The 25484-nt window shown below is 41.4% G+C and overlaps 2 protein-coding genes across 2 annotated transcripts; both read left to right on the top strand.

The window, feature by feature from the left end:
- The first annotated feature begins 2446 nt into the window (after positions 1-2446).
- Positions 2447-4063, top strand: LOC110524069 (cytochrome b-c1 complex subunit 6, mitochondrial). The gene is made up of 4 exons (XM_021603381.3): positions 2447-2458; positions 2787-2819; positions 3075-3236; positions 3890-4063. The coding sequence occupies exons 1-4, from the start codon at positions 2447-2449 to the stop codon at positions 3920-3922; spliced, it is 240 nt and encodes a 79-aa protein (XP_021459056.3). The 3' UTR covers positions 3923-4063.
- A 3-nt stretch (positions 4064-4066) lies between these two features.
- Positions 4067-24802, top strand: LOC110524068 (fatty-acid amide hydrolase 1). The gene is made up of 15 exons (XM_021603380.3): positions 4067-5157; positions 5472-5585; positions 10569-10709; positions 11032-11165; positions 11508-11714; positions 12354-12394; positions 12669-12793; positions 13589-13714; positions 17244-17341; positions 17608-17707; positions 17834-17877; positions 22741-22780; positions 23069-23177; positions 23402-23547; positions 23962-24802. Exons 1-15 carry the CDS (start codon positions 4942-4944, stop codon positions 24082-24084), a joined length of 1764 nt encoding a protein of 587 aa, XP_021459055.2. The 5' UTR covers positions 4067-4941; the 3' UTR covers positions 24085-24802.
- The last annotated feature ends 682 nt before the right edge of the window (positions 24803-25484 follow it).

Genomic DNA, 25484 nt, shown 5'->3' with positions numbered 1-25484 from the left:
GTTGCTTCAATATATTCACAATTTTCCTGCCTCATGATGCCATCTATTTTGTGAAGTGCACCAGTCCCTCCTGCAGCAAAGCACCCCCACAACATGATGCTGCCTCCCCGTGCTTCACGGTTGGGATGGTGTTCTTCGGCTTGCAAGCATCCCCCTTTTTCCTCCAGTCATAATGATGGTCATTATGGCCAAACAGTTCCATTTTTGTTTCATCAGATCAGAGGACATTTCTCCAAAAAGTATGATCTTTGTCCCCATGTGCAGTTGCAAACCGTAGTCTGGATTTTTTTATGGCGGTTTTGGAGCAGTGGCTTCTTCTTTGCTGAGCAGCCTTTCAGGTCATGTCGATATAGGACTCGTTTTACTGTGTGTATCGATACTTTTGTACCGGTTTCCACCAGCATCTTCACAAGCTCCTTTACTGTTGTTCTGGGATTGATTTGCACTTTTTGCACCAAAGTACGTTCATCTCTAGGAGACAGAACGCGTCTCCTTCCTGAGTGGTATGACGGCTGCGTGGTCCCATGGTGGTTATACTTGCGTACTATTGTTTGTACAGATTAATGTGGTACCTTCAGGCATTTGGAAATTGTTCTCAAGTATGAACCAGGCTTGTGGTCTACAATTTTTCTTCTGAGATCTTGGCTGATTTCTTTTGAGTTTGAAGGTAGGCCTTGAAATACATCCATAGGTACACCTCCAATTGACTCAAGTTATGTCAGTTAACCTATCAGAAGCTTCTAAAGCCATGACATCATTTTCTGGAATTTTCCAAGCTGTTTAAAGGCACAGCCAATTTAGTGTATGTAAACGTCTGACCCACTGGAATTGTGATACAGGGAATTATAAGTGAAATAATCTGTCTGTAAACAATTGTTGGAAAAAGTAGTAAATGTCCTAACCAACTTGCCAAAACTATAGTTTGTTAAAACCTCTCTGGGATATGTGGGACGGTAGCGTCCCACGTCGCCAACAGCCAGTGAAAGTGCAGGGCGCCAAATTCAAAACAACAAAAATCCCATAATTAAAATCCCTCAAACATACAAGTATTTTACACAATTTTAAAGATACAATTCTCGTTAACAAGAAATTTGTGGAGTGGTTGAAAAATGAGTTTTAATGATTCCAACCTAAGTGTATGTAAACTTCCGACTTCAACTGTATATATATATATATATATTTATATGTGCGTATAAATTAAACTGTATAATAAATAAATGTGACTGGTCAATATTTTGGATGAAATCAAATCAAATTGTATTTGTCACATTATCCGATTACAACAGGTGTAGGTCAACTCTATGCGAAGGAGATGTGTCGCACTGCATTTGGCAAATAAATGGTGGTCACAACAGATACTGCCTGGTTTTCTGATCCTCGCTCCTACTTTTTTTTTTTTAAGGTATCTGTGACCAACAGATGCATATCTGTATTCCCAGTCATGTGAAATCCATAGATTAGGGCCTAATAAATATATTTCAATTGACTGATTTCCTTATATGAACTGTAACTCTAAAATATTGAAATTGTTGCATGTTGCATTCATATTTTTGTTCAGTGTATGTTGTTTTATTTGTTATTTTACCATTATTTTACCAGGTAAGTTGACTGAGAACACATTCTCATTTACAGCAACGACCTGGGGAATAGTTACAGGAGAGAGGAGGGGGATGAATGAGACATTTGTAAGCTGATGCCTATATGTGTAGCCTATATCACCCCCAGCCTGTGTGTGGGTGTAATGTTGTTGCTCTGATCCTACCATCATTTGAATATGGGCACTTGAAGGGCCAATCAAATTCTGCCTTTTTCCTGGACTTTAATCTTTCAGTCTGTCCTCCAAACAATAAGTGCTTACTTTGGTAGAAATGGGTATGATAAAAGATCATAGGTTTACGGTGACAGTGACACAGCAGATATTATAGACTTACATTGTTGACGCTACAAGCAACACTATATAAAATGTTTTTAAAAAACGAACACAATGTAGAGGATAACCTTTATCAGTGATTAGATAGTCTGGCCTCTCTGACCTAAGTGTGTGTGTGTGTGTGTGTGTGTGTGTGTGTGTGTGTGTGTGTGTGTGTGTGTGTGTGTGTGTGTGTGTGTGTGTGTGTGTGTGTTGTGGTTGACTGAGCAGTGGATTAACAATTAGAGGCTGTGTGGCAATGATCAATGATGGCAGTGCTCAGCTCACCAGTTAATGTACAGGGCAAACAGCGTGGCCTAGTGGTTAGAGCGTTGGACCGGTAACCGAAAGGTTGCAAGTTTGAATAACCGAGCAGAAAAGGTACAAATATGTTGTTCTGCCCCTGAACAAGGCAGTTAACCCAGTGTTCCTAGGCCGTCACAGCTTAGGAACACAATCAAAGAAACTCTGAAGGCCTAGGAACACTGGGATAACTGCCTTGTTCAGGAACAGGTTAAGAACAAATTCTTATTTTCAATGATTGAAGATGTAAGACATTAATAAACCATTTCCCATTCAATATGTGGTTAAATAATGAACGGAACCGTGTGTTTAAGGCCTAGATTTGCTACTATAGCTAACAGGAGAGACAGTGTCTAGCCAGCCGGTACGTCAGCTAGCCAGTCAGCTAACGTTAGCTAGCATAGTTAGCCAGCATAGTTAGCCAATAATCTGCTCGGTTGTTTTCGAGCAACCAGTGGCAATAAATAGCATGCAAGTTAGCTAACTAGCTTGGCTAACAACAGCCTTGGCAAGTAGTCCAGTGTGTTATATCGGTGTCATGTTTCGAGTGCTTTAAAATGTGTTTTTCTTTCAGGAAGAGGAGGAAGAAGAGGAGGAAGATATGGTGGTATGTATCGATTTGGTATGATGCAACGTAATCTGCCCACCTTGCATTGGTTCTAAAACCTAAAGAATATTTTGTCAACTAGTTAGTTGTCATGCAACTGGGGGGAATAAATAGCCAGCCTCATATCTGTTTGTGCTATAGCCAAGTCTGATATATGGTTGTTTGTTATGCCAGACATGTTGGTTATAGTACAAACAGATCTGGGACCAGGCTATGGAATAGATGACTTATGTAGCCCTGGTCCTTTTGTTCCAGGACCCCCTTGACACAGTGCGGGACAAGTGTGCACAGGCAGAGCACTGCATCCACACCCGGGCAAAACTGGAGGACTGCGAATCCAGGGTCGGCTCCAAGTCCGAGACCGCAGAGGACTGCACTGAAGAGCTTTTTGACTTTCTCCATGCCCGGGACCACTGTGTACGTGAGATCTACCCAGACACAGTCAGCAGCGGTTAACCATGGGGTACAAGGGGAAACATACAACCAGGCATGAGTGGATGTTAAAGCAACCAGCTGATTTAAAGCTAGCACTTCTTGATAGAATGTTACAGCAGGTTGGCTCTCGCTTAGTCTGCCAAAAAAAATAACCTGAGACTAAGTCTGGTTGTCAGACTGCAAAGAGAGATGTCAGTGGGTCCAACTCCTTGTCTCCTCAGTCAACTCTATGCGAAGGAGATGTCTGCTACTGCAACTGATACACAAATACATTTGTGTGACTCAACATTTTAAACTTCTACAGCCAGATGACACCCATTTTCAGGAGTCAGTGATTTGTATTTACTCTATAGCATGCTTCTCCATTGTTAAGTTCTTCATGATTGGAGAGCTTAGAATTTGAGTACAATAGTTGGATGATGGCGCAGGACAGAAGGATGTGGAGACATGGGTAAAGAAAAGCACACCGACCCTCATATGGTTTACGGTTATATGCTTTCAGTCACCAGACGAGGAATGAAGCGAGAATACATTTGATGGTATAACTAGCTACTTTAGGAGACAAGTGTCACTCACTTTGCATACATTTGACTAGACAGTTTGCAATAACTTTACCTCTCATTTCTGTCCCCCAGGTGGCACACAAAGTCTTCCATTCTGTCAAATAAAGTCCACCCAGCTCCCTGCACTACTGGCAGAAATTCCCTGTCAGATATAGAAACAAGTACCTGGTTTTAAACGAAACCTCTATGTTGTAACCTCAAATACACACTCTGTTCATGTGAATAAATGGTAAATTAAGTGTTGAATATTTTTTGTAACTGGTTGGATTTCTTGAAGTAATATACTTTTGTTAGTTGTGATGCATCTAATCTCATCTACCAGCTGGCGGTAGCTATTGAGACTGGGATCGAGGTATTGCTGTATCAATGTGGCAAGTGCAGCATGAATTAACTTGGTCATTGGTCTCACAACAACTGGATAATTGCAAAGAATTACAATTGCTTTTATGTTCTGCTTAAATGCAATCTCACATAATGGAAACCTTGTATAGCATGCCTCCATGCAATCAACAACCCCTGGTAAGATCTTACTTTTTATAGTGTGCAAGAAAAGCTGTCACAAGTTCCCCATCTGAAGGCAATGAGGCAAATTGGAGCCTCGACTACTTGCTATTGTTGGCGAAGATTATCTAGACTTTGCCTCTCCCTCTGCTATTGGATAGCCTCGAGCCCATCCCTGTGTTGTGATGAGATGACACAAGAAGGGTGCAGTTTCCTCACATGTACAGCAGTGTCGTGAGTTTGGAACGTGCGTTGTCCTAGCTGCCGATTTGCAGTGGTCATAAACTGTACAGCACAAGCGGAGAATAGGTCTGAGAAAATTGTAATTGTGAATGCAGCTGAACGTTTCTTTAGGATTTCACAGCCGAGGCCTTGCAAGAAATCCTGTTGGCGAATGTTCTGACCTCACAGGTCCCCTAGCCCGTGTAGGGATGTATTTTGGAATTGGATGCCAACCACCCTTAATTAAAACCCCTACGAGTAGGGAGAAGCCCCTGACTGCAGTTCGGGGCCGGGCTCACTGTGGGCGGAGTCAAACGCATTTAACCCGAACCCTGCGAGAAGCACCTGACTGCATCAGGTGTACTTGGAAGTAGAAGGTGGAAGATAGCTGTCAGAGCGTTATGGACAGAATGGACAACTTTGAACAAGTAATTTTTGGGGCTGAGCCGAATTGGACAGTGATTCTGACAGCCACTGCATGCGGTACAGGTGCCTTGATGCTTTTCCTGAATTGGTTCAGACACAAACAGTCTTGGAAGAAAATTCAGAGGGCGAAAGCCCGAAAAGAAACGTCACTGCAACGAGCAGAGCTTGCTGTCCTTCAGTTCAACGAATCTGTAAGTTTGACTTTAGTTTAGCAAACGCTAGCTAACAACCTCAACGAATGAACATTCAACCCTGCTGATAAGTCAGTCCGACACAGCTGTGACTCTAGCTTGCAGATAGCCACCCCAGTACTATCACAACATCTTCATGTTCAAACCAGTTGCCACTTAGTCATGCATGTATGTATTGAAAGGAGGAGTAAGTATTTGAGGACCCTACCTGAAATGGCATGACATTTCATTTTGATTTTCAGAGCGAGTAGCTAGATAGATATCTGGTGGTGTACCTAATGTTCATTCTCTTCCCTCTTTGACTCCCATGTCAGCACCCTGAAACGGACACCTCTCTCATCCTCTCACTGTCACTGGCGGAGCTGTCCAAACAACTGAAGGGCGGAACACTAACTCCAGAAGCTGTGTTCCACTCATACGTGGAAAAGGTAATGCACAACTCAATCAACACCCCCAGCAATCACATATACTGTAGGTTACTCCAGCTTTTTGTAATGTGGAATTTTGTGGACTGCATTATTTCTATAGGTGGTGTGTTTTGTTTTCACTGCAAGCATTGGTGACATTGTACTCCTGCAATGTTTTCTGCAAATCATTAACCACCTTCTAACCTGTTTATGTTCCATGGGAAGTTAAGCCCTGAATTTGGGGATTTTTTTGTGGGATACACAAGGCAAGTCTAGGTCTTGTAGCATATTTTGGTTAAACTATCCCCAATTCAATGGAATTACAACCCTCTGCAGTACATTCATCCATCACGTGTGCGGTGCACTCTTCCATCACATGTACAGCTGATTTTCAAGATCTTGCACACTAATGAGATGCTGTAGTGTAGTAGTGTGGGCTCTGAGGCAATAACTAAATGCTTTCTGGTAAGTTTTGATTACAATACTGACTGGGGTGAATATATTTTATGACATTCTTTTTTTGTTAACTTATAAATAGTATCCTACAGCAAAGCCTGTTTACATAATTTCTAACTTGTTAACAATTTCTGCTAGTTAGTTTTTGCTACCATGCTGGTTTTAGCTTGCTTGAGCCTGCTAACATAGGAGTGTTAATTCAGATGTTTTCATACATGTTTCATTGTAAAACATTTATCTTACAAAGGAGTTGTTTAATCTAACTGCTTAACTAAAAAAACTCAGCAAAAAAATTAAAATCTTCTCACTGTCAACTGCGTGTATTTTCAGCAAACGTATGTGTAAATATTTGTATGAACATAAGATTCAACAACTGAAACATAAACTGAACAAGTTTATTGGTTCCACTTTTCTGGGCTCTGTTTATTTACTTAACAAATAAAGATCACTCAAAATGTGCACTTGTCTCCTGAGTTCTTCCCCGAACAAAAGAAAGACAGGATCTTATATACCCAAGTGATCTATGTTAAACCTGCACGTGCAGCTAAAATGACATGTTATTCTTATTAACACAAGATTTCTGAGAACCAGTCTCAAGTGGTATGCAAATCTGCCCTTGTTTCAGAGAAAAACAGTCTCTCTGTGTCTTATCACCCTCAGTCCCTTTTCTCACCTTCTCTCAGACGCGGGGCTGCAGGTTTTGGCAGAGAGCTAGACACAGACAGAGGCCTCAATATTCAGCTACACAGTGAGCATAAGTACAATGGCATGTAAACAAATTAATAACATCATAATCACTGGTGGGAGTCTTTAGAATTTTAGTCCTTCAAGTTCCACAGATATGTGACTAACAGAAATGGAATAATGTGTCCCTGAACAAAGGGGGAGTCAAAATCAAAAGTAACAGTCAGTATCTGGTGTGGCCACTAGCTGCATTAAGTACTGCAGTGCATCTCCTCCTCATGGACTGCACCAGATTTGCCAGTTCTTGCTGTGAGATGTTACCCCACTCTTCCACCGAGACACCTGCAAGTTCCCGGACATTTCTGGGGGAAATGGCCCTAGTCCTCACTGTCATAATGTTGGGGGAGGTTTATGACCCACATAAATACTTTTCCCCTTTTTCTTCTCTACTCTACCGATGTGACTATTGAAAATCCCTTTGTTAACATAGAGCGTCTGGGAACATCAAAAAGTGGGAAACGGGACCCTATTTTGTTAATCCAGCCAGTTGAAAATGCGCTTTGGTACTTAATGAATATGTCATCAGTAGGCGTCTGAGACATTATTACTAATGACAGGATGACAAACTGTATCTTGGAAAGTCGACACATTCCAGCTATCAGATTCACATGGAATTGTTGTGCAATTTAAATGTTTTAAATATTAAACTATTTGTGAAAAGATTAAATGTAATTTTAGTTTGAACCACAGGAGCCTAACGAAATTAGCATTGACTCTCAACGTGAAGGTGACAACCTAAACGGCGGAAGGATGAATTTCAACTATACCAGTCAGAATATAGCTTAAAAGTATGGCCACTTGGTATGAACTTTGAACTCTTATTCAGTCCAGAAGTGATACCTCCTAGCCATGGAGTTAGTAGCAGCCGCTGTGAACATGGGCTAGGAAAGGACGGACGACGTATTCAATCTAACACACAACGATACTACAACGTATCCAGTTTACCACCAGAGACATTCTTCAAAGGACAAGAGATCCCTGCTGGGCAACGCCGCCTTCTATCTACGACCAATCTACCGAAGCGTAGCTCAGAGTAAATATTTATTGCATTTTCCTTTTTCAAATGGCCGGTTATTTAGTATGCATAAGATACTCTATTTACAATAGCATAGCTGCATACTGCCCGATAGACAATATTTTTGTTCCTCGATCTTCCCGCTCTTTCATTCAAAACCCAACCCCAAATATGCTGGCAAGAGCATCCTGTCTGGTGCAGAGATCAACAAGGCCTATGGTGTCATCACTACCGTGTCTCGCCACATTGGCTTGGAAGAGGGCAAGGTTCTTGGCAGTCTGTCGAAGTACACTTCCTAGCAAGTGCTTTGGGATGGAGATGCAATATGACAGTCGTGTCAACATACACTTGAAGTCAGAAGTTTACATAGTTTACAAATGCATTTAAACTTCACTTTTCACAATTCCTGACATCTAAGCCTTGTAAAAATTCACTATTTTAGGTCAGTTAGGATCACTTTTATTTTAAGAATGTGAAATGTCAGAATAATAGTAGTGATTTAGTTCAGCTTTTATTTCTTTCATCACATTCCCAGTGGGTCAGAAGTTTACATGCACTCAATTAGTATTTGGTAGCATTGCCTTTAAATTGTTTAACTTGGGTCAAATGTTTCGGGTAGCCTTCCACAAGCGTCCCACAATAAGTTGGGTGAATATTGGCCCATTCCTGACAGAGCTGGTGTAACTGAGTCAGGTTTGTAGGCCTCCTTGCTCCCAAAAACGTTCAGTTCTGCTACCAAATTTTCTTTAGGATTGATGTCAGGGCTTTGTGATGGCCACTCCAATACCTTGACTTTGTTGTCCTTAAGCCATTTTGCCACAACTTTGGAAGTATGCTTGGGGTCATTGTCCATTTGGAAGACCCATTTGCGACCAAGCGTTAACTGATATCTTCAGATGTTGCTTCTATATATCCACATAATTTTCCTCATGATGTCATCCATTTTGTGAAGTCCTGCAGCAAAGCACCCCCACAGCATGCTGCTGCCACCCCTGTGCTTCACGGTTGGGATGGTGTTCTTCGGCTTGTAAGCCTCCCCCTTTTTCCTCAACATAACAATGGTCATTATGGCCAAACAGTTCTATTTTTGTTTCATCTCTCCAAAAAGTACGATCTTTGTAACCATGTGCAGTTGCAAACCATAGTCTGGCTTTTTTATGGCTATTTTGGAGCAGTGGCTTCATCCTTGCTGAGCTGCCTTTCAGGTTATGTCGATATAGGACTTGTTTTACTGTGGATATAGATAACTTTGTACCATTTTCCTCCAGCATCTTCACAAGGTCCTTTGCTGCTGTTCTGGGATTGATTTGCACTTTTTGCACCAGTACGTTCGTCTCTCAGAGACCGAATGAGTCTCCTTCCTGAGTGGTATGATGGCTGCGTGGTCCCATGGTTTTTATACTTGTGTACTATTGTTTGTACAGATGAATGAGGTATCTTCAGGCATTTGGAAATTGCTCCCAAGGATGAACCAGACTTGTGGAAGTCTACCATGTTTTTCCTGAGGTATTGACTAATTTCTTTTGATTTTCCCATGATGTCAAGCAAAGAGGCACTGAGTTTGAAGGTAGGCCTTGAAATACATCCACAGGTACACCTCCAATTGACTCAAATGTCAGCCTATCAGAAGCTTCTAAAGCCATTACATAATTTCATGGAATTTTCCAAGTTGTTTAAAGGCACAGTCAACTCAGTGTATGGAAACTTCTGACCCACTGGAATTGTGATAGATTATTTCACTGTCTGTAAACAATTGTTGGAAGAATGACGTCATGCACAAAGTAGATGTCCTAACCGACTTGCCAAAACAAAAGTTTATTAACAAGAAATTAGTGGAGTGGTTGAAAAATGAGTTTTAATGACTCCAACCTATGTAATCTTCTGACTTCAACTGTATCTCATCAGCCCCCTGGTGAGGCTCTTTCCCCCATCATCCTCCAAATCCCACCAACATCAGCCGCCTCAGAGGGCAACTGGTCCTAGTTTGGGAACACACACACCAAAGCATGCAACAGGCTGACCAATACAAGTGTTGGAAAATTGTTGGCCATCCGGGCAATTTTGAGGCTTTTTGAGCCTGACAACGAGCCATCCTCAACAAGGTTGGAAAGTGATGGTGAAGGTGAGGCCTCAGTCTGATGTTCAAGAGGTTGACATTGAGGTCAAAAGAGAAGACATGGAACCCTGAGAGGAAGACAACCAAAGCTTTAGTATGTTCAGTGAAATCATCCCATGTGAAGAGTCAACTCATTTAAAGTTCAATTTGTAACTAAATGTTTTTTAATTTTCTATTGGAAGGATATAATAAATTGCAATTGTCTAATTATGTCTCTCTATATGGTAAATATATCCAATGAAAAAACATAATTTAAATGGTATTAATATTTCCCATATATTCCTGTTAATTCCCACTGAAAGTTTCCACCTGAATATTCCCCAAAATGTGCAACCCTTGTCACAGCCAACACAGCCCTGAAAAGGCCTATGCATTTATGATGACATGCCTGAATTATATTTGCACTGTTTACAAAACAATGCAGCACGATCAGTCATTGAATGGCTATCACACAATAGGCATCATGTATTTTGGGGCATGCTGCTGTGGTGATCAGTCTGTCCTGGTCCCAGAACTGTTTGGGATCTGTTTTGTGCTCTTGTTGTAGCAATGACCACAGGAGTTGGCAAGACAACACAAACTGATCTGGGACCGGGCTACTAAGACCTTTCAATCTACAAGTGCTCCCATTGATCCCCCCCCCCCCCCCCCCCCCCCCTCTGTGTTCCCACAGACATTGGAGGTGAATAGGAGACTGAACTGTTGCACTGAGGTCCTGCTGGAGAGTTGGGATCAGCTGGAGGATATTGGCTCTCACAAGGATGGTCTTCTTTATGGGGTCCCTGTCAGCATCAAGGAAAATATTGGATATAAGGTGTTGATTAGGTGTCACTTCAGTGTCTTTCATTAATTGTTATTTTTCCCTGTAAATATAGCTGGGATTTCCTAGTCAGATTAAGCCTAGTCCTGGACCAATGCACTTTCAATAGAGATTCTCCATTTGAGCTTGCTTGTTAGCCCAGGACATTGGCTTAATCTGTGTACAGAAAAGCACCCCCATAGTAGGCCTGTGTCTTTGTTTGTGACACAGGCTCTACCAGTATCATAGTTCTGGGTTCAGAGATGTTCATGTCTACTGAAATAGTTTATTTTTATTGTGAATTATTTACTTTTTATCTTCCTGTTTTTGTATTTAGGGTCATGACTCTACGTGTGGCGTGATCTGTAAGTTGGACCTTCCTGCCACAGGGGACAGTGTGCTGGTTGAAGTGCTGAAGAGACAAGGTGCCATTCCCTTCGTCAAGACCAACGTACCCCAAAGCCTGCTAAGGTGAATAGTTGTTTTAGACTTGCAAATGCAACAAATGAGATTCAGAATATAATTTGTGTACCATATACAATGTCAACTGATGAATAAACATAATACACTAGCAATACATTGACATAGATAGGGTAACAATGGCTTTAATGTGCCACACACTACATTAGGTGATGTAATTTAGTGCAAGAGCTATGACTTGAGCAATGTCATTGAGGAATTTGTGAAGACAATCATCAAAGTCCAATGATCAGACTAGTCTGCACCCAGAGTAAAGCTGATTGGTCACCCCGTGACTAATGTTCTTAGCAATCAGTGTTTTCACCCACATCTCTGTCTTGTCCCCATGTCCAGCTATGACTGCGGTAATCCCATCTACGGTCTGACTCTGAATCCCCATAACCCTCAAAAGACGCCCGGGGGTTCATCGGGCGGGGAGGGAGCGCTGATCGGAGGAGGGGGCTCGGTCCTGGGCATGGGCTCTGACATTGGGGGCAGCATACGCATCCCTTCATCCTTCTGTGGGATCTGTGGCTTTAAACCCACGGCCAACAGGCTAAGGTGGGTGGGTGGGGGGGGTGCGTGCATGTGTACGTTAGTGGGTCTGTCAGTGTCTTGTTGACAACCTGTGAGGACTTCAGTAATATTTTACAATGTTCCTAACCTTGAGCACAGTTCAAGAACGATTGCATCACAAGACATTTATTTCCTCTGTAAAAGCATAATTGAGGGTGTGAGTGTAGCTGGTGCATCGAAGTCAGGTGCAGAGATGAGTGGACAAAGCACTTTACTAAGGCAATCATTTGCACAGAACTTAACTGCACCACAAAAAAAAATGCCCAACGAACAAGTGAGGCAGCACAAAGTACAGGTAAATAAAATAAACCCGGCGCAAACCAGCCGGAAGCGTGCACCAACCTCAACAATAAACAATTACACACACGGACATGGGGGGGGGGGAACAGAGGGTTAAATAACGACATGTAATGAGGGAATAATGACCAGGGGTGTGGGAAAACAAGACAAAATGAAAGGTTGATCGGCGATGGCTAGAAGACCGGTGACGTCGACCGCTGAACGGCGCCCGAACAAGGAGAGGGACCGACTTTGGCGGAAGTTGTGACAGTGTGTGTGTGAGTTATTGACCTGATGGGCTTGGTTAGATATTGACTTGTTTTTTTTTTTTTTTTTTTTTTTCAGTTCGCGAGGTGCTTCCTCCTGTAGCCGGGGCCAAAAGTCAGGTAAGGCTCAAACGTACAACTTTCCACCCTGCACATGTATAGCTAAATAAATTTAATGTTTTCTTGAACCCCTCCATCATAACGCCTACATACATAGAGAAAATAGGGAGCAGAGCTCTTCTGTGGAAAAAAATGTAGAAATAGTATCAAAAGGATGCTCATTACATAGTCATTTTGGGATAGTAACAACATAATAACAGATGTTATTGTTACCTTTTTAACAACTGACTCGCCACTGTCAAGATGACACCAATTGTTTGTGTTCTTGTTCCAGTGCTGTCGTCCTTTGGGCCCATGGCAAGGGACGTGGATGGCCTGGCTCTCTGTATGCAAGCTCTGCTCTGTGACCACATGTTCAGACTGGACCCTACTGTTCCCCCAATCCCATTCAACCAACAGGTGGGATCTTTCTCTGTCATAGGGAGTAGGGTGATGTTGCCCCTAAACGCTGAGTCATTTCATTTAAAAAAAAAAAAAATTTGTGGGAGTTTAAGCTGATCCTAGATCTGTACATAAAGGAAAATTCATCCTGGAGCCTTTCGTAGGATACATATCATTGTTCAATGGATATCCCTGAAGACAAACAAATGATATTATTATATTTAGTGATGGGCACCCTTTTGTAAAATCTAATGATATCAGTTGCAATTGTTTTATTATAACATATCAATGCATATTGATTTTACACAAAACATTGCAGCTGTCTGAATGTTCACTTTTAGTTTTTACTTCCACGGATCTGTGAAGTCGAGACAGCTGCTTGTTGATGTTCTGGTCTGAATGTTCTAGGAGCTTAACCTACTCAACCAGTTTGAATACAATGAGAAGCCCATGAACTGTTGCTGGATCATCAGCAGGCAATTTAAGTAGGATTATGATAAATTGACAGCCTGTGAGAAGGTTGCTGAGAGGGTTTTGTGCATGCAGCAACAGTCGTGTATGCTTTTTTTTAATTTATTTTTTTTACATAATGTAGGTTGACAAGAAGAATAAACCGATATTACAATATGCCTTGCTCTTATCAATATCTATCAAATGATAGTGTCCATATCAAATTATTGAAATTGGATGCCAAAATCCATTATAAGGTACATTATGCAGAAAGGACCTATACACCCCCCCCCCCCCCCCCCCCCCCCCCAGCAATCTACATTCTCCTATGTATCAATACTGTGTTCTTCCTCTGTTCTCCAGGTATACCAGCGTTCCAAGCCCCTGAGGATCGGGTACTACGAGAATGACGGCTATGCCATGCCCTCTCCGAGCATGGGCCGAGCCCTGAGGGAGACCAAGGCGTTGTTGGAGAGCGCAGGGCACACGGTGGGTAACCCCCAGCTCCAGACTGATCTACTTTGCTTACAAAAAGTATTCACACCCCTTGACTTTTTCCACATTTTGTGTTAGACTGAATTTAAAATTGATTAAATTAAGATTTTGTGTCACTACCCTATAATGTCAAAGTGGAATTATTTTTTCAGAAATGTTAACAAATTGTATTAAAAATAAGTATTCAACAACCTAGTTGTTATGGAAAGCCTGTGATTCAGGTGTAAACATGTGACTTGTTAAGCACAAGTTATATCGACTCGCTCGGTGTGCTCTTAAGTGTTTTACATTATTTGTGAATGACTACCTCATCTCTGTACCCCACACATATAATTATCCGTAAGGTCCCTCAATCAAGCAGTGAATTTCAAACAAAGATTCTATGGGATTATAATGACAGAACTACGTGAGTTTGTATTTTGAATTTTGTGGTCGCACATTGAGATTTGTGGTTGCAAGTACGATTTGCAAGTGTGATTTATTTTGCATGTTTGTATAATGATGTGTGCAAGATTTAAGTGGTTGCTAACTTGTAACTTGACATTTGAACACATTCAATAAGATTTGGATTATTACAAGTCCATTTCCAACTATGAATATACTGCTGTGAATCAAAAATTATCTTGCAGAAGAGGAGAGGGCCTAGAACCGAGCCCTGAGGGGACACCAGTAGTGAGAGTACGTGGTGCAGACACGGATCCTCTCCACATCATCTGGTAGGAGTGGCCTGCCAGGTGGGATGCAATCCAAGAGTGTGCAGAGCCTGAGACGCCCAGCCCTGAGAGGGTGGAGAGGACGATCTTGTGGTTCACTGCGTCGAAAGCAGCGGATAGATCTAGGAGGATGAGAACAGAGGGGAGAGTGTCAGCTTTGGCAGTGCGTGGAGCCTCTTGTGTCACAAAGAGCAATCTCATTTGAGTAACCTGTCTTGAAGCCTGAGTGGTTGGGGTCAAGAAGATTATTCTGAGAGAGATAATGAGAAAGTTGATAAGAGACAGCATCCTCAAGTGTTTTGGAAAGAAAATAAAGAAGGGATACAGGTCTATAGTTTTGGACGTCCGATGAGTCAAGTGTTGGGTTCTTGAGGAGGGGAGCAACTCGGGACATGCGCTGAAGTGAGGAATGGGCAAAGGTCTCCAGAGATGGTCCGGAAGAGGGGATGGGGTCGAGTGGGCAGGTTGTGGGGCAGCCAGACCTCACTAGTCGCAAAATTGAATCTGGCGAAATAGAGGGGAGAAAGAGGTTCAAGGTGTATGGTAGTTCTGTGTGAGTGAGACCAGTGGATTCAATAGGCTGAGTGAATGAGTAGCGGATGTTGTCAACCTTTTTTTTCAGAGTGGTTGACAAAGTTGTCCACAGAGAGGGAGGGGTGGAGGATTAAGGAGGGAGGAGAAGGTGGAAATTGTTTAGAAGGTTGGGTTAGAGACAGAAGCTTGACATTTTGTGGTAGGGAGTGGTTTTGGCAGTGTATACAGAGAAAGAGAAGGCAGAGAGGAGGGCGTGAAAGGATGGTTGGTCTTCTGGTACTTTAGTTTTCCTCCATTTTCTTTCAGCTGCCCACAGCCCTGTTCTGTAAGCTCGCAATGATTCACTCCGCCATGGAGCAGGAGATGAGGTCAGAGCCGGCTGGGAGGAAAGGGGACAGTGCTAGTCATAGGATGCGGAAAGGGACGAGTATTGTCGAAGAGGCAGAATCAGGAGACAGGAGGGAGAAGGATTTAGCAGAAGGGAGAGATGATAGAAGAGGAGAGAAGATTGCGACGGCACATGACCATCTGGGTAGGGGCCTAGTGTTGGGTTCGAGACCTGTTTCATTACATTGGTGTCAGAAGTGGGATCGGACCTTGCATCCACGACAGTGCGTGTGCTTGGCAGGTGAATGCGTTCCTGTAAGACGTCGAGTCGCAAGTTGGCGCGGTGACGCTCTCTTTGAAAGGAGGGAGTAGTGTAACGACCCTGGGTTTATAAGCGCGGATATCGACTCTGCCGCTTGAGCATGCATTTGCGGCACAGTCGATAGCACGCTGGACTTTGGGGTAGAAGGTCGAGACCTGCTCCCTGCTTGTTTCATTACATTATTATTGAAATTCCATACATTTTGAAGGATACAAAGTCAAATATGTTACAAAAATCTATACATCCTTAAAACATGGAACACTAAACATCACAAACAGGCAAACAAACACATACAGGGTTTTTACGTTCAAAGAAATTTGAAAAGCTTAAGAGGGTCCATTGATCTCAATAACTTATTCTTACAGTGCATACTATTCAATGTGGTAAAGTAATTATTTAAGGCTACCTTAAAAAATATAGAATAAGAAGTTGTTTTCCTTAAATACAGGTCAAATCAAATTTTTACTTGTGAATCTTTCTACAAATCTCTTGGTAACGTGACAACAGTGACGGGAACTCAGAGCGCGCGCAGATAAACTATGCAAGTATCTTTTATTCACAGCAGAATATTCATAGTCTTAAATGGACTTGCAAGCATAATTTAATTTAAGAATTATTACAAGTCTTATTGAATGTGTTCAAAATTAAAGATGCAACAAATCTTTCACTCATCGTGATAAAGGTTTGCGAAATTTAAAATACATATTTGGGAGTTGTACATGCAACCACTAATCTCAATGTGCGATCACGAAACTCAAAACACAAACTCGCGTAGTTCTGTCATCTTTATAATCCCATACAATTCAACCACAAAGACCAGGAAGCTTTTCCAATGCCTCACAAAGAAGGGTACCTGTTGGTTAAAAAAAGCAGACATTGAATATCCCCTTTGAGCATGGTGAAGTTATTAATTCCACTTTGGATGGTGTATCAATACACCCAGTCACTACAAAGATACAGACTACCTTCCTAACTCAGTTGCCGGAGAGTAAGGAAACCGCTCAGGGAGTTCACCATGAGGCCAATGGTGACTTTAAAACAGTTACGGAGTTTAATGGCTGTGATAGGAGGAAAACTGAGGATGGATCAACAACAACATAGTTACTCCACAATACATGTACTAACCTAAGTGACAGAGTGAGAAGAAGGAAGTCTGTACAGAATAAAACATATTCCAAAACATGTGTCCTGTTTGCAATAAGGCTCTAAAAGTAAAACTGCCCCCCCAAAAAATGTGGCAAAGAAATTAACTTTATGTCCTGAATACAAGGCATTATGTTTGGGAGGAAATCTGATGTGATTTTTACATGTATTGACTCAGTGGTGTGAATACCTATGTACATTTGCTAACATTTCTAAGAACATGTTTTCACTTTGTCATTGAAATCAGTTCAATACATTTTGAATTTGGGCTGTAACACAACATGATGTGGAATAAGATGAGGGGTATGAATACTTTCTGAAGGCACAAATGACCAGAGCTTGGTTGAACACTTATCAGAGACAGATTTACTTGGACTGCCGAATAACCGAAACAAAATAATGTGGATGTTAATTCCTTTACAGGTCGGTCCATGACTGTATTGATATTAAATTGTATTACTCTATCTCATCTCACTCTCTGTAGTTGGTTCCCTTCAGTCTCCCCAGGCTGAGCTATGCCATGCATGAGCTGGTTCTCAGGGGTTTCTCAGGCGATGGATGCGCTACCATGCTCAGCAACCTGTGAGTCAGTCAAATCACCCTGGATTGTGTTCAGTTGGGCACACCATAGAAAAACATTTTGAAATGCGAAGCGACAATGAGTATTTCTTATTGGAGTCAATGTAGTCCCTCCCTGTTTCAGTCCGTTTTCTTCCGTTTAGTTCCTAATGAACACAACCCTGGTAATCCCAATGAGTTAAACCAGAACATCCCTGGGAGAGAAATGAACTATCCAGTATTCACACTAAAATGATAAAAACTAACTTTGTTGTTTGGTGTTATTGTAGGAAAGGAGGGCCTGTCGACCCGTCTCTGCGGGTTCAGATTATTCCGTACGGTTTACCTCGCACTGTGAAGAAAATTCTATCCATTCTGATCAAGCCCATAGTGAGTGCTCTCCAAGTCTGCAGCATACAGAGAGGGAGGTTAACTGTATTGTGATGTATATCAGACTGCTAATGTTATATTTGGCTGATACTTCTGTATGTCAATGGTCTTATTTTTTCCCTTCAGTTTCCTCGTATAGGTGCCTCTATGGAAAGCCTGTGTGGAGCTAGGTAAGAAGAACCTATGTATATTCTTCCAATTGGATTCATATAATTATAAAACCTAACATCCGATTTGGACCATAATTCTTATGGTCCCTGGGTGTCAAAAGCCACCCAGGGACCCCTCACACCCAATGCCAAATCCACCCCAGGGAATAATTTAAATAGGATGAAGAAGCAATAGTCCAAGCTGCAGCTCCATACTACTTGTCAGACATAGATAACAGATACTGTATATTGGTTGTTGGGTTGGTAGGCATGAGGTTTGGGGGGTGTCTGTGGGTGGCTTTTAATAATTTGTGACTCGTTTCAGGAAACTAGGCGTATGTCACAGGTCACTACTTCACAGGAGTAGCATTTGAACTTAAACATTTTTTTAAATCAATCAATTTTTTGGGAGAAATGCCTTCTGGAACATTTGAACTTTCTTGTGCCTTAATAACACGTGTATTCCATCTGTAAATACAAATAAAATTGTTAAATTACGAGCCTAGTAGGTTTAGCCACTGAAAAAGACAGTAACCTTCCTTCTAGACTTGATTGGCTGAGATAATGGATGGGCTGGACATGCCCGGAGATGAGTTTGGATTGGTCTGCTGTTAGACCAGATCATCTGAAGAAATTGACCATGTAATTATGAAACTTACATATATTGGTAGTAGAAAGGAAACACACTCTGTTTAAGTATTAAAATTATCCTTTAGTAATACAATTGCAGGTGGATGTTGGTACAGAGTACAGTATATGATCGCTCTCCCCAGGTTCTGCGAGGTGTCTAAGATATCCTGCAACTTATATGCTGTAGGTATAGGTTCATAACAAGGTGATATTTCACATCAGATAAGTCTAAGCATCTTCTGCCAGGTGGAGGTTTCCATCAGGCCTGCGGTGGCCTTGTGTTCTCAGAAACCCAGTCGTATTTTCAGAACCTCCGTCACGGTGGGACCCAGACAAGAGGAGTATGAGTGTAGGCGGTTTCCACCTTCTGATAGTGTCTGCAGGCCATATCACTCAAAACAGGTGTTAACACGCATACAGAGGTCACCTGAGAGGAGACCTTAGTTTATCATCACACAAATTATTAACCCTTTAAAAGGTATGTGGCCTTGGTTTAACTTCTTCACTGCCATGTAGATTGCTTTTGTCTATAGCGTGAGCTGTACAGTATGTGTTTGCAGTCCTTTCTCCCATGCCGTTTTTGAAAGATATAACGTTAACTTTTGTAGTTCTCGATAGCTTTGCTACTTGATGCCATGAATTTAGCAGGTGCTTTTGAAAGATCTGTGGGACAAGCTACTTTCTGCACATGCCAATGTAGCTACAAATAAAACAGAGTTAAATGGTTCCAGTCTGCCGTGAAGCGTTCATCTATGTATACGGGTAAGAGTCTTAGCCACATTTTTCAGATGTAAGTTTCTAATTGTCTCAAAATTGTTTTTATTGCAATGAATGAATTTTATTATTGTGTCAAATAGGCAACCAGTCCCTGAAGGGATTAATTGACGCAAACAAACATTACAATAATTCTGAGAATTCTTCTCCCGTTCTTTGCAGTGCGCTTTGCATAAAGGGTGAAAAAATGTAAAAATCAATACATAATAGTAAATACGGTTATCCAAACAATAATTATATCCTTAGAGCAAGTTAAAGCGTACTGTTAACTAGCAAACATTAGCTTCTGGCTCGCTAGCTAATGTTACGTGCATGATCTGTGTAGTATTATTCAAATCAGAAATCCATTTGCATTGCTAGTTATAGCCTAATGTTCGCTAGCTAACATTGAACCTAGCTTGTTAGCTTTAGCTACCTGAAGATTCATACTATAGCTATGACAAATCAAACTTATTTGGTCACATACACATGGTTAGCAGATGTTAATGCGAGTGTAGCGAAATGCTTGTGCTTCTAGTTCCGACAATGCAGTAATATCTAACAAATTCACAACTACCTCATACACACAAATGTAAGGGATGAATATGTACATATAATATATGGATTAGCGGCATAGGCAAGATGCAGTAGATGGTAAAGAGCAGTATATACAGTTGAAGTCAGAAGTTTACATACACTAACTTGTTTTTAAACCACTCTACAAATTTCTTGTTAACAAACTATAGGTTTGGCAAGTCTGTGTGCATGACACGTAATTTTTCCAACAATTGTTTGCAGACAAATTATTTCACTTATAATTCACTGTATCAGAATTCCAGTGGGTCAGATGTTTACATACACAAAGTTCACTGTGCCTTTAAACAGCTTGGACAATTCCAGAAAATAATGTCATGGCTTTGGAAGATTCTGATGGGAAAATTGACGTAATTTGAGCCAATTGGAGGCATACCTGTGGATGTATTTCAAGGCCTACCTTCAAACTTAGTTCCTCTTTGCTTGAGGAGACACGTTCTGTCTCCTAGAGATGAACATACTTTGGTGCAAATCAATCCCAGAACAACAGCAAATGACCATGTGAAGATGCTGGAGGAAACCGGTACAAAAGTATCTATATCCACCGTTAAACAAGTCCTATATCAACAAAACCTGAAAGGCCACCATCGATCCACGGTTTCTGGTTAGGAAATGTTTTAATAGTCACAGTGGGTATGACCTTTCCGATGCACTTGCTAATAAACTCGCTCACCGAGTCAGCTTAGCCTCAGACAACAACATTGATGTGTATCTGGAACATATCCCAGTCCACGTGATTGAAGTGATCCTTGGACAGACCTGTGCACAGGTGTTTCCTGTTTTAGTTTGTCTGTAGGCTGGGAGCAACAAAATTGAGTCATGGTCAGATTTGCTGAAGGCAGCGCGGGGGAGGGCTTTGTATGCGTTGCGGAAGTTAGAGTAGCAATGATCCAAAATGCTAGCAGCCTGTGTTCAGCATTCGATATGCTGATAGAATTTAGGAAGTCTCGCTCTCAGGTAAACTTTGTTAAAGTCCCCAGCTACAATAAATGTAGCCTCAGGATGTATGGTTTCCAGTTTACATAGTCAAGGGAAGTTCTTTCAGGGCCGATGTGGTATCTGCTTGTTGGGGATATCCACGGCTGTGACTAATCAAAGAGAATTCTCTTGGTTGATAATGCGGTCGGCATTTGATTGTAAGGAATTCTAGGTCAGGTGTACAAAAGGACTTAAGTTCCTGTATGTTGTTGTGATTACACCATGAGTCGTTAATCATAAGGCATATACCCCCGCCCTTCTTCTTACTGGAGAGATGTTTGTTTCTGTCGGCGCAGTGCATGAAGAAACCGGGTGGCTATCGACTGACAACATATCCCGAGTGAGCCATGTTTCCGTGAAACAGAATTTTACACTCTGTCTCTATGTAAGGCAACTCGTGCCTTAATTTTGTCCATCTGGTTATCTAGAGATTGGACATTGGCGAGTAATATGCTCAGGAGCGGTGGATAGTGTGCTAGCTTTCTGAGTCTGACCAGTAGGCCGCTCCGTCTGCCTCTCCTGCGGTGACCGCGTTGTTTTGTGTCGGCCTCTGGGATAAGATCCCATGTCCAGGGTGGAGGTCTGAAACAAAGGATCTGCTTCGGGAAAGACGTATTCCTGGTCGTAATGTTGGTAAGTTGTCATCGCTTTTATATCCAATAGTTCTTCCCGGCTGTATGTAATAACACTTAAGATTTCCTGGGCTAACAATGTAAGAAATAATACATAAAATAATGTATAAATAACAAATAACTGTATAGTTTCCTAAGGACTTGAAGCAAGGCGGCCATCTCTGCTGGCGCCAATGTTTGTATTAGTAGTAGTATGAGTTCGGGTTATCCCGGTACATTGTTTAGCTTGCTAGCTACATTTCTGAACGAAAGACTACTTTGGACATATTATTACATGACCCATCAAATTAGCCAGGTGTGTCTGGGGGTGATTATGGCCATCTATTGTATTTCATGAACATGTGTACATGTCTAGACAATAGTGACCTATCCACTTAGCTAGATGTGCCTGGGGGCTGGTTATAGCCGTTCCTTCACATGACCCTTTAATTTAGACAAGTGTGTGTGTCTGGTAAGCGTCATCAAATAATAAAAATAGTTGTACAACATTTTTGTTTCTGGACACTTTCTGTTGTTGATATTGCTACTATGCAAGTAACCACTTCAGTATTGTTTACACCTTCGGTATCCTGTGCATGTGAAAAATAAACGTATATTTTATAGATTTTATATAGTGTTTGTTTACCACATGTCCTTGCGTGAATCCTTAGAGATGGGTGGGGCTAAGGCTTAAGAGGGTGTGAACGATTCTGAATAGGTGTAGACAAAGAAGAGCTCTCTGGTATTGTAGGTGTAACAAAACATTAAAGTTACATTTTCTCAAAAGTGGGGTTACAAGCAGAATGACTTTCCCATTGTTCCTCAACTGTAGTGTATAATATACCATTTTCTAGCTCTCTCTACTTTTTTCCAATGTAAAAAAAACCTCACAATTTTTAAAATTTGGCCATTTTTAAAATAAGACCGAATCGAGGCGGTCAGTCACATTTTATTGAATTCCCCATTTCTTAGTCAATGGTAGTTATATGTTTGGTTCCAATTAGATGTTGGGTAGTATATTTATTGAAATATTATGTGAATCCTAAAACTTTTAAACTGGCCAATTTTGCAGAAATGCTAATCTTATGTTTTTAACTCCAGAAATGATTTCATAACAATCTGAGATGGCGTGTGTCATGGCTTGCTGAAATGACATGGGAAGACACTTAAAAAAAAAATATATATATATATATATATATATATATATATATATATATATATATATATATATATATATATATATATATATTTATTTATTTCAATGCCATGGTATGAAATGCAGAATCTTCATGACTCCATCACTTTCTTTTTTCACCAGCTCTGTGCAAGACCTGTGGAGACAGCATGCGGATGTGGAGGTACTAGACATTTTGAAGTTGTGCCATCTCTGAGTTTCCTGATGGTCTGAGAGGAGGCACAAATTGTGTCCTGTAAATGTATTTAAATGTCTTCATTCATCTCGTCTCTTGTTGTAATACAGAAAAACAGAATGGCATGGATTATTGTATGCCAGTCACTGGCAATGTTATATTGTTCAACTAAGCTTGCAGCATGATAATCAATTTGACAAAAAACCTTCTGAGGGAATGTTGTGTGGAAATCAGTGCGCTGAGGAAAATGTACAGTAGTTCTGTCTGTGTTCCAAGGACTACATGCACGAGGTGATGGCAGAGTGGAGAAGGTGTGAGCTGGACGTGCTGCTCTGTCCCATGATGGGTCCCGCCTACAACCATAACTACCCTGGGAAACTCACCAGTACCCATCTCTCCTCTTTGATCTCTTATCAAATGGAATATAGATTTAACTAGCTCTTTAAGAAAACAATGTTTTATGAAGCTTGTTTTTTGTTTCAGTCATGACCATTTTTTTAAATGTAGAATCACCAGTTGGAATTGTTATGAATTCACCTGCTTTATTGAACTATGGGTGGATGTATTATTGACCCAGACCCCCCCGCCCCACCCCTTCTCTCTCTTCAGGTGCGGTGTCCTACACCATCATGTACAATCTCCTTAACTTCCCTGCTGGGGTGGTCCCTGTCTCCAAGGTAACAGCAGAGGACGAGGAGGAACTCAGGCACTACAAGGGCAACTATGGGGACCTCTGGGACAAGCTCTACAGAAAGGTACAGTCAAAGTCACAAACACACTCTTCCTCTTAAAATATTTACAGGATATTTAGCTATTTACGAACTTACCGCCATCCGGACTTGAAGTGGCCATTTTGTCCATGCCAGATGTCACAACCTGTAGCCTAACTGGTGAATCTTAGCCTGTAGTTCCATTGTAACCAGTAGATGGAAGCAGAGGCCTGTCCTGGTTGCTGAGTTGGAACTCAGGCCATTGGGCCCGTATTCAAAAATAATCTCAGAGTAGTGGTGCTGATCTAGGATCAGCCCCTCCTGTCTATATAATTGTATATATTATTCTCTAAAAAGGAAGACTGATCCTATACCAGCACTCCTATAGAAATTGTTTGTGAATACGGTCCCTAGTCAACATGCGTTTGGTTGGGACTGACTGTTTGTGTGTGTTTACAGGCGGTGACTGGTGGAGAGGGGCTGCCGGTGGCTGTACAGTGTGTGGCCCTGCCCTGGCAGGATGAGCTCTGTCTGCGCTTCATGAGAGAGGTGGAGAGGCTGTTCAGAGAGAAGAAGAAATGAGAGAGCGAGAGAGATGGATGTACTAAGAGGTGGAAAGATAGAATGGTAAAAAGGACCTGTTAAATGAATCAATATAAGAAAGTCACTGTGTTGTTGAAGTAGTAAAAGGAATAGATAACATTATTCTTATGCTGCAAGGTAACTTGAATAGGGTCCCCTGGCCCAAATAATAGTAAAAGTCCTCAGAAAGCAGGTTGGAGGAAGGACTGATCCAAGTGCACTGAGAAACACAAATGACTGTTCCTTGGCTGCTAACATGTCACCTAACCTCAAATAGGGATACAAATACATACATATTTTCTTACACACAAGAAAATTGGGAAATTCTGTTTACCTCAGTCGATTTAAAAAAAATAATAATAATAATAAAAAAACGCACTAATGAAATGACTTGGTATTTTTAAATTATAGTCACCTTATGCACTTATTATTATATAGGAAAATTCATATAAATATATAGTATGTCTGATTTTCATGTCTCAAATTAAAAAACTTTGTTAACTATGTAGTGCCGTTTGTGTCTGCATGGTTCAGGAATGAGAACATTTGTCATGGATTTCTCCCCTTGAGGTCAAGTGTCTACCAAATGTGACATGCACTGCAATGTAATGCTTTTAGATAGCTGAGATATAATATGGTCACTTATGTACTTCTCAATACATGCTACAATTTTAATACAGAAGGATTAAAGACGACACTAAAATTGCGTCAATCTGAATGATTGTGCGTTGACCGTCATTTATTCATCCAATACCATCGATCTTGTCCATTTAGTGGGCTGTGCGAATGAAAACCAGGACAATAGTAACAGCCTCTGCCACTCTCCTCCTCCAGTCAATCACTAACATTCTGGTTCCTTTATCTCAGCCATTGTTGCATGAACAGGCACAACAACATTAAGGGGTGGAAGTTGTGTAGCTGGCGTCTTGCTAACGTCAGACACTCTGGAAAATGACGACGCAGTCTGTCTCGGTTACTCAGACAATCGTATTGGACATGTGTAATGAGGAAATGGCGTTTACTGTATATATAGGTAGCTGCCAAAATAAAGGAAAAACTTGAGTGATACAAAGTATATTGAAAGCAGGTGCTTCCAAACAGGTGTGGTTCATGACTTAATTAAGCAACTAAAACAACCCATCCATTTATTTATTTTACCAGGCAAGTCAGTTAAGAACAAATTCTTATTTTCAATGACGGCCTAGGAACAGTGGGTTAACTGCCTGTTCAGGGGCAGAACGACAGATTTGTACCTTGTCAGCTCGGGGGTTTTGAACTCTCAACCTTCCGGTTACTAGTCCAACGCTCTAACCACTAGGCTAGACTAACCACCCTGCCGCCCCATGCTTAGGGTCATGTGTAAAAATGCCCATCTCAGTGACTTTGAAAGAGGGGTCCCA

The sequence above is a fragment of the Oncorhynchus mykiss genome, chromosome 5, assembly GCF_057628025.1.
Source record: "Oncorhynchus mykiss isolate SJ-2025 chromosome 5, ASM5762802v1, whole genome shotgun sequence".
In the NCBI taxonomy this organism is placed as follows: domain Eukaryota; kingdom Metazoa; phylum Chordata; class Actinopteri; order Salmoniformes; family Salmonidae; genus Oncorhynchus; species Oncorhynchus mykiss.
The sequence above is the reverse complement of the archived record's forward strand: the minus strand, read 5'-3'. Positions and strand labels throughout refer to the sequence as shown.